General features: G+C 41.0%; 1 protein-coding gene across 1 annotated transcript; it reads right to left on the bottom strand.

The window, feature by feature from the left end:
* Nucleotides 1-4,572: 4,572 nt before the first annotated feature.
* LOC107750987 (histone deacetylase complex subunit SAP30L-like) lies at nucleotides 4,573-8,407 on the bottom strand. The gene is made up of 3 exons (XM_016566554.1): nucleotides 8,226-8,407; nucleotides 6,756-6,879; nucleotides 4,573-6,140 (listed from the first exon to the last, which is right to left on the bottom strand). The coding sequence occupies exons 1-3, from the start codon at nucleotides 8,405-8,407 to the stop codon at nucleotides 6,012-6,014; spliced, it is 435 nt and encodes a 144-aa protein (XP_016422040.1). The 3' UTR covers nucleotides 4,573-6,011.
* Nucleotides 8,408-10,143: the final 1,736 nt, after the last annotated feature.

Here is a 10,143-nt window from a genome sequence, read left to right as displayed (position 1 = left end):
CTATGACAATCTGGCGCTTCTGAATCAGCTACTGTTTTGTTATTAGTTTAAGTATTTGCTATTGCTATTTGTTATTTTGCTATATGTGCGGCTTCCGGCTTCGCTACCGTTCGGACGTTCTTGCTTACTGCTCTGCGCTTTGCTCCCTATTTCTGTACTTTTCTTTGATTTTTCTAAGATTTTTACTTCAGCAGATCAGCACAGTGCTCAAACAACATATTTTTGGCACAAACACTAAAACAAAAAACTCTCTGGGACTGGAATAATACCACGAAAAAGAAGACTTTTGCCTCCCACTGCCAGCAGCTTACATTCCGGAGAAGGGAAAACACAGCTGCCCACATTCAAACAGAAGAGAAAGAAAATGCCTCCTGTTGAATCTACTTGCTGCATGAACTACTGCAAACTTCTACAAAGGATTGCGGTTCTTGAAACAAAGTTACTTGCTGGACTTCCAAAACAGGCAGAACACTCAGCAGACCGTCGTCACGGACCCCCTCAGCATACAGCCGGTGAGTCCCATGAACCTAGTCAATCTCAACAGTTTATACCAAGTGTAGAGGAACAAGCCGAAACTGATTGTCACACTAATCGATGGCACAAACAGGGAGCGAGACCCAAAGGCACTCGAGACATCAGATTGTCACGAGTTTCTCGTATTGCTGCCGTAGCATCCTCTACCCCAGATATGGCTATGACAAGGCTTGTGAATACTGGTATTCTACCACCCCCTATACATCTTGAGAACAGATTTGAAGCATTAATGAATGCGGGTGAGGAATCCCCAAATGTGATTAAACATGGATCGGATCAGCCAGCAGCTAACATCGCTACTAACAGACGCTCAAGGTCGAGCAGACAGCGGCTTTCAGCTCAGAGCGCAGCCGAGCCCAGGACTCTGATAGTGGGCGACTCCATTATCAGAAACATCAGTAGCAGAAATTCAGCAACTTTCTGCTTTCCTCAAGCAACAGTTTCTGATTTGAACAAGGAACTTCGGAAAATTCTAATGAAGCACAAGACTGCAAATCGAATCATCATCCATGTGGGGAAGAATGATATTCGGAAAGAGCAGTCAGAACTCCTTAAGAAGGACTTCATTGAACTCTTTGAAACACTTCGAAGACTTAAAGTTCAGTCGTTCATCAGTGGGCCACTCCCAGCAAGAGGAACTAATATGTTTTCACGTTTGCTTGGGCTGAACACATGGCTACAAAGAATCTGCAGCTTAAAAGGAGTCAATTTCATCGATAACTTCAATCTTTTCTGGGGCCATAGACAACTGTTTAAACTGGATGGCCTCCACCTAAACAAACTTGGTGCAAGAGTGCTAAAGGACAACATCTACTTCTCCATCCGTCATCCTTCAGTAGTGTGTGCCAAACTACTCAACCTGAATGGCACACACACACCTGGACAGAGTATGAGTGACCACAGGACTTCATATCAGCTTCCGAGTCATCATGTGGTTGACACATCCCACAAGGACACTGATAACACCACGCAGCCACAACAAGCACTGCTCATGGACACCATCCCGGCTGAGCCCTTCCCACAGAGCTCATCACAGACAGACTGTGACGTATCAGAACAGCTCCAAGACTCAGCACCCAAGGACGACTTTCTGGAAAACAGCCAGGGAAGCCAGGACAACATATCACAGCCACCGGAAACAACAGAGCTAGAGCCCCGCTCACCAGACACATTATTCCTCTCTCCAACATCTCCACTTCTAAGCTTCTCACAGAAAATGGAGGAACTGGTTTATGCTGGGACCAGACTCTCCCACTCTTTTGCTGCAAGCCCCCAGATATCAACTAAAAAACGGCGGGCCCCACAACCACCAAAGCCTGTGGGCCCAGCTCGTCTTCCTCCTCCTGTGAGAGCTCTCCGGCCGCTGCCACAGCGCCAGGGCCCAAACCCTCCATCTGCTGTAGGTGAACCAAAAACAACTGATAGCAGCTCTCAGTGATATGTGTCGGGTCCCCGCTATAATAGCAGCAACATTCACAAATGTTTACAGAACAAGCGGGAACCCAGTGTGCCTGTAGTTTTCTCTATTTCTGTTTTATCACGTGATAGAAAGTCTAAGGCCTTCTTAAGCCGTACGGCTGACTTATCTAATCTGCGGCCTGTTATGCATCAAACTAATATTGCTGTTGAGACAAAATGCAATGCCATCAAGTTAGCATTTTTAAACATTCGCTCACTAAAAAATAAATCATTTCTAATCAATGACTTAATAACCACAAACAACCTGGATTTTATGTTTCTAAACGAAACATGGCTAGAAGACAGCTGCAGTGCAACGGTCCTCAATGAAACAGCCCCTCCTAACTTTACTTTCATGAGTGTTTGCAGGACTGTTAGGAGAGGTGGAGGTGTAGCTGCTCTATTTAAAGATGTCTATCAATGCAAGCAAGTATCATTTGGTCAGTACTTGTCTTTTGAATATCTAGGGATTGTGTTGAAAGGTGCTCCACGCATTCTGTTTATTATTATTTACAGGCCTCCAAAATACTCTCCAGCCTTTGCTGAAGAGTTCACAGAAATGCTATCAATGATTTCCTCAGAGTTTGACTGTTTTGCTATTGCAGGGGATTTTAATATTCACATAGATAATGCAGAAAACAAAACTACAAAAGAAATTATAACTGTTTTAAACACTTTTGACCTGATTCAGCATGTGCATGAACCCACACACAATCGTGGACATACTCTAGATTTAATCATCAGTAGAGGTCTAAACATTTCATCCATTGTTATTAAGGACGTAGCACTATCTGATCACTTCTGTATTTTCTTTAATATATTGATCTCTGTTACCACTGAATCTAGATCTGTCTCTGTCAGAAAGAGATGCATTAACGAAAACACTAGTGTGCTATTTATGGAGGCTATATCTTTAACACCAAGCATTTCTGCAGACTCTGTTGATCTTCTCCTTGATTCCTTTAACTCAAAAGTTAAGAATGTTATTGATGATATTGCTCCTTTGAAAGTCAGCAAGAAGACTGGCAGACAGAAATCAGCTTGGAGAAAATCAACAGCAGTTCAGAGTATGAAAAGACAATGCAGAAAAGCAGAACGGATGTGGCGGAAGACTAAACTTGAAATCCACTATAGCATATATAAAGATAGCCTTCGTGCTTTCAATGTGGAACTAGGCAAAGCTAGACAGTCATTCTTCTCAAACCTTATAAACAGTAACTTAAACAACACTCGCACTCTTTTTGCTACTGTTGAGAGACTGACAAACCCCCCAAGTCAGATTGCCAGTGAAATGCTCTCCGACAGCAAATGCAATGAGTTTGCTTCCTTCTTTTCTGAGAAGATCAATAATATCAGGAAGGCGATTAGCACATCCCCAAGTTATGCAAAGGTCAGACAGATTAGATCGCAATATCAAAAAGAAGATACTATGTCTGCTTTTGAAGAAATTGATAGCAAAATTTTGGAAGAAATAGTGCAGCACCTTAAATCATCAACCTGCTATCTTAACACACGTCCCACATCTTTTTTCAAAAGGGTGCTTAACTGTTTGGAAGCAGATCTCTTAGAAGTGGTGAACGCCTCACTTCTTTCTGGGACTTTTCCAGACTCCCTGAAAACTGCAGTTGTTAAGCCCCTTCTGAAAAAGAGCAATCTTGATAACAACATTTTGAGCAACTATAGACCAATATCAAATCTTCCTTTTATAGGCAAGATTATTGAAAAGGTAGTTTTTAATCAGCTGAACAAATACTTAAACTCAGCGCTCATTAAGATAATAAATTATATTCGCTTAAATATTGGCAAAATATCAGTGCTGGTGCTACTAGATCTCAGTGCTGCATTTGACACTGTCGATCATAACATACTACTAGAGAGACTGGAAAACTGGGTCGGGCTTTCTGGGATGGTAATCAAATGGTTCAGGTCATACTTAGAAGGGAGAGGTTATTATGTGGATTATTGTAATGGTCTCCTCACCGGCCTTCCTAAGAAGACCATTAGACAGCTGCAGCTCATCCAGAACGCTGCTGCCAGAATTCTGACTAGAACCAGAAAATCTGAGCATATTACACCAGTTCTCAGGTCCTTACACTGGCTTCCAGTTATATTTAGGATTGATTTTAAAGTACTTTTACTCGTTTATAAATCACTCAATGGCCTAGGACCTAAATACATAGCAGATATGTTCACTGAATATAAACCTAACAGACCACTCAGATCATTAGGATCGAGTCAGTTAGAAAAACCAAGGGTTCACACAAAACAAGGGGAGTCCGCTTTTAGTTATTATGCCGCCCGCAGTTGGAATCAGCTTCCAGAAGATATCAGATGTGCTAAAACATTAGTCACATTTAAATCTAGACTTAAAACTCATCTGTTTAGCTGTGCATTTATTGAATGAGCACTGTGCGATGTCCGAACTGATTGCACTATATTTTATGTATAATCATTTTCTATTCTTAACTGTTTTAAATTCATTTTAAACCTCTTAAATCAATTTTTAAATAATTTTCAGTTTTTAAATTCCTTGTTTTATTGTTGTGATTATTTTTTTTATTATTTTCTTTTCTTTTATGTAAAGCACTTTGAATTTGCATGGAAAACCCCTCAGTTTCCATTTTGTATCTGTTCCCAGAAAATCAGTGATATCATCATAGTCCCTCATTTTTTAACCAAACCATCAAGTTTCTCCACTGTTTGCAATGACCTCTAGCGTTTATCATTCAGTTTTGCACATGCTTATAACACACCAATTTGGAATATCATGTTTATGATAGACTTTGACCAGGTTCACCTCAGTGACTGTTTAAAGTTCACATGCTGACCAAGGGATCCTTTATCAAACATTACATCAGTTACTGATCTTTGAATCGTAAGAGATTGAAGAAATGAGCAACTCCCGAGGACCTTTGTAATTTATGAGAGGAAAACAATCCAAGTGTTCGTGTGGCTGTAGATCAATTTAAGCATGACATGACGAATTCAACTGTAATCTGGTAACTTACTGAACAGAATTGTCTCTCCTGCCACTGTTATGAATGTGAGACAGCACTGATGCTCAGAAGTACTCAACTCTCAGTGTTTAAAGTTTTGATAGAACTGGAAATGTGGAAATGTGTGTGCGTGGGTCAGGGAAATTAATAATTTCCATTTTTAAAAATGTTTTGATTTTAATATCTTCTCCAGTATGTATTTAGACAAATAAATGAAAATACAGCCCTTACTGCTTAAAAGTGACTCTAAGATGTCTTTCATCATTCATTCTTCACCATTCCCTTTTCAGTTGTTTTCCACGAGACATTCTGTCCTCGTGTGCTGATGATCAAACAGTGTAGACACATGTAGACTGATTACTAGCACAATGCAGCAGACTATATCAGAGCGTCCGGTTTCTAATATACATGCGTTCTGTCTAATATCCTGACATTCCAGCCCTCTTCTGTCCTCCAGCATCAGACACACTCACACACCATCAATACAAATATGAGTAGTGCCACAAGAACTGTATTTAGACTGATTATTTCAAACAAAGGAAGGAAGAAAACTAACATTACAACCTACAAAAAACGCCATATAGAGCAGATACACAGCAGTCATATAAAAGCAGAGACGAATGTGAAACAGAGCAGATGAACACAACAGAAAGCCTCAGGTAACGTATCGCGGCTCTTCTGGGGGATCGGCATTAGTTTAAGTGTGAGAAGCACAAAACATTTGACACGAGAGAGCAGATCTGCAGTCATTCAGTCTCTGTCATGCTTTCAATCAGGTCCTCACTGGACAAGCGGTGAAATCGGAGCATTAGAGACGCCGGATTCACTCTAACGCCAGCGCTTTAATGGGGTTACTGTGAGGTTTGGCACATCATCATCATCATCACTACACAAGCATGTGACTGTAGTGACTCCCGTATGGACAAAAAACACAGTAAGCATTCAAAGAGGAATTGCAAAGCCAGCTAACATCTGCACGTCATCAATCATGGCTTTCTGCCGCTCTGAGATCGCCAGGGAACGTTATTCCACTTGTTTGCTCCCGTCTGATTTCTGGTCCAGCCGGCTTTTACTGCTCTTCACCATATAAATAAAGTACGTGAGCGTCTCCTTCTCATTGACTGGAATATTGCGGAAGTGACGGCTCACGGTCTGGAGAAGAAGAAGAAAGATAATTAAAAACAAAAACACTGAATTCATTGATTTTACTAAAACGGATGAATGCTGCGTCATGATTGGCTGACTGATGAACTTTCTAGAAGCTCCACATCAATCACGAGACGATTCAATCTGATGAAATGATTTTCCTGAAATCACCATTAATATGTAGGGAAGCATATTCTCTAAACACAGACAGACCAAGCGTTTCTCCACAATATTAACCTGCTAGTTAATAGCAGTTGACTGAGAACTAGTTCCCGCTGAACCTGAAGAGTGTGTTTTATGTAAGATGCTTTAAGTCATAAGCGCAGGGTTTGATGTCCATAACTTACGTTACACAGTCATATTCTATATTCTGCACATGTGAGCAGATGCAGCCGCAGCACAACAGAGACAGACGCTTGCTTTTGATTAAAATATGCACTTGGAGGAAAGATTGGCTGTTGGACATCAAGTTCATGCAAGAAAAAAACTTGAGATTCACAGGAAACAAATTATAGTAAGTGTCGAATAAATTTTATAGTATTTGAAAGAAGAGGTGACTTTTGAACTTGTAATTAAGATAGGTCCCCAAAGGAGGATAATCGCAGGACTTCTCATCAGTACCTCTGCGAGCTGGGCTTTGTTGAGTCCAGGTCTGGTCTGGATCTTGTAGTGCCTCTTGTACCGTCTCAGTGTGTTGACCTGAAGCTGGAACAGATCCACCTGCCGGAGAGAGCAGATCCAGCATCAGTCCCACTCATTATTACTGCCAGCTCTGAACATCTGCTGGATACTAGGGCTGCATGATAAATCACGATCAACAGTAAATCTCACATAAATCAACCTGTCTAGTGCAATTATGACATCGCAAAGACTGAGTGTGAACGCACACAACCTTATTAATATTCATGAATCCAGCAGCTCATTAATCCTTAGTGCATTTTATATTATTCTTATTAGTAGATATATATATATATATATATATATATATAACAGTCTGGTGAGTAAACTAAAAAATTTACTAGTCAATGGCGATTCAATTGCCAGGGTGTCCGTAGAGGGTTGATGGATTATATCTGAAACTAATTGACAGCGGAATAGGAGGTAAATTCTATGATTTGATCAAATCCATGTACACAATCAGCCAATGTGCAGTTAAAATTGGAAACAAAAGAACAGAATTTTTTCTTCAGAGGCGTGGCGTGAGACAGGGTTGCAGTTTAAGCCCCACCCTCTTCAACATCTACATCAACCAATTAGCCAATGCTTTAGAACATGCTCCCATCCAAGGTCTCACTCTCCATGACACGGAGATAAAGTGTCTTCTTTACGCAGACGACCTGCTTCTCCTGTCGCCCACTAAAGAAGGGCTTCAGGACAGCCTGAATCTGCTGGAGGATTACTGTCAGACCTGGGCCCTGACAGTCAACCTCCAAAAAACTAAAGTCATGATCTTCCAGAAACGCTCCAGATCTCAGGGACTAACACACACATTCACACTATCACACAGAACCATTGAAACCACAAAAACATACACTTACCTCGGCCTAAAAATTACTCCAACAGGTAACTTCACTTTGGCTGTGAATGAGCTCAAAGAGAAAGCTCAAAGGGCTTTCTATGCCATAAAAAGGTCAATTAAAATTGACATCCCGGGTTCCGGTTTAGCGTCTACCATGTGAAGTCGCAAGGTCGGGAGCTCTGCAAACTGATTGCTATATTTACTTTCCACATAAGTTACAACGCATTTTAACCTACTCGTCACAGCTGCTAAATTGTTTTGAGGGATATATCTGAACTTTACGCCTCAATGTCGAAGGCTCCGCGACAGAAAAAGACTGACTCAGCGAACTCTAACGGATCTGCAGAGTCAGCCAAAGATGAAGCTAGCATAACTGATGGTGCTACAATAATGGCAGCGATTAAGTCCTTGGAAGCTGGAATTCACCAAAAGTTTGACGCGCATGCAACCAAGTTCCGAAAAGAAATATCATCCTTGCGAGAAGAGATGCACAATTCACTAACGGCGGTAACTTCAGAAGTGAAAGCGCACGAGGAGAGACTAACTACTTGAACCGACTGTGGCCTCCTTACGGAACGAGATTGCGGCTCTTCAGGCCAAGTGCACAGATCTGGAATGTCGCTCTCGCAGAAGCAATTTGCATCTTGTGGGTATTCCCGAGGGTATGGAGGGCACACAGCCCACAAAATTCATTGCAGAAGCACTGCAAGAAATATTCAGCCTCCGTGAACCCCAGCTTCTTGCCCGAGCCCATCGTAAGCTGGCAGCGCAACCCGCGGAGGGTCAGCGGCCACGGGCGTTTGTCATATGCTTTCACCGATTTGACGTCAAGGAGGATATCCTTCGGAGGGCCATTCAAGCTAAACAGCTCAAATTTAAAGACAGAACTGTCTATATTTTCCCCGATTTCCCTCCCGAGATCGCAAAAAAGAGGGCAGCTTATTACGACGTGAAACGACTGCTGAGGTCCAGATCTGATGTGAAATATGGGCTGAGAGGTCTAACCGGCTTTCGAATTACGCACGGCGGCATTGAGCACAAATTCGATACACCAGCTGAAGCGATGGACTATGTAAAACAGCACATAACGACCCCTTAAGAAAACTGGACATAAGCTGTTTGGCTGAGGTAACATTAACTGAAAGTTCAGCTGGTTTAAATAGCTGCCTGACTTCCAAACATCTATAACTGAAAAAAAAAGACTGTTTTGTTCTTACTAACTGGTTGGTTATAAGCCTGTTATAGGATTCATTATATACTACTTGCTCTGTTATGTTCAGTTAAAGGGAACTAATTTTCTCGGGAGTTCTCGCTGTGGTGCAATAGTAAAAATGAATAACTGAGAATAATGTAGAGTTAACCCCCCTCCCTTTTATTTATTTTATATTATTTTTTACTCTTTTATTGTTTAACGTTTCAGTTTCCTGTTTTGGTTGTAACATGATTTTGTGGTTTGCAGAGTCACGTTCGAGTTTCGATTAACAGTGACTCGCACGTATTGTTGGGTGTTAACCCAGGCAGGTGTACACTCCATCAAGGGTAATGTTAGCTTGGTTCATAGGTGGAGAGTGGGTAAGGGGAGTAAGGGTGGGCAAGGAGGGAAAGTTTGGGATTCTGCTTCAAAGCGGAGTTCATTTCTAAGTTCATTCATTCTTCATGGTGTTCATTTTAGGCTGTCTTTTTCACATGGATGCATTTTTGTGTACTTTATGCTTCCGTTTGGGCATCTTTTCTTTGTTTTTATGTATTTTGTTTGTTTGTTTTCTTTTGTTTTCATTCTTTCCCTAAATATGATGTCTCTTTCATTAAACACTCTCACATGGCAAACTCTTTGAGATATGTCAGCTGGAACTGTAAGGCTGTCAATAATCCTGTTAAGCGCAACCGAGTCCTAAACCATCTAAAGAGCTTAAAGGCGGACTTTGTTTTTTTGCAAGAAAAAACAATCTGTTGATCTGATCTGGTGATCACTTTAGATTAAAAAGAGATTGGGTAGGACAGGTTTTCCATTCCATATTTCACTCTAAATCTAGAGGCTGTGCAATTTTAGTGCATAAATCCATCCCATTTGTAGCCTCTGATACTATTGTTGATCATAAAGGAAGATACATTATTGTATCAGGAACACTTTTCTCGACTCCTTTGACTCTTGCAAATGTTTATGCTCCCAATTATGATGATCCTACTTTTATTTCTTCTTTTCTATCCTGTATTCCTAATATACATTCGCACCCACTTATTTTGGCGGGGGATTTTAATTGCGTCATGTCTCCTGTTCTTGATAGATCTTCCAAAAAGATCATAGCTCTATCAAAATGTGCCTCAGTTATTCATACATTTATGCAAAAGTATGGTATATGCGATGCATTCCGACACTTGCATCCCTCTGAAAGGAAGTATTCATTTTTTTCTCATGTTCACCAGACGTATTCTCGCATTGATTATTTCTTTTTGGACCAAAAATTTCTTCCATACTTACAGGACTGTTCT

This window comes from Sinocyclocheilus rhinocerous, unplaced genomic scaffold, assembly GCF_001515625.1.
Source record: "Sinocyclocheilus rhinocerous isolate Xijiao unplaced genomic scaffold, SAMN03320098_v1.1 scaffold5625, whole genome shotgun sequence".
Lineage (NCBI taxonomy): Eukaryota > Metazoa > Chordata > Actinopteri > Cypriniformes > Cyprinidae > Sinocyclocheilus > Sinocyclocheilus rhinocerous.
This window is presented reverse-complemented; position numbering and strand designations above follow the sequence as displayed.

Bases quoted from the DNA above. Each gene is read 5' to 3' on its own strand.
- LOC107750987 (XM_016566554.1), bottom strand. From the start codon at position 8,407: ATGGGCTCGGGCAAGAAGCTGGGGTTCACGGAGGCTGAATATTTCTTG. The intron at 6,880-8,225 runs GTAAGGAGGCCA...TGAGTGGGACTG, and splicing joins AAGAGCCGCAATCTCGTTCC to ATGCTGGATCTGCTCTCTCC. The intron at 6,141-6,755 runs GTACTGATGAGA...CTTCTTCTCCAG, and splicing joins ACAAAGCCCAGCTCGCAGAG to ACCGTGAGCCGTCACTTCCG.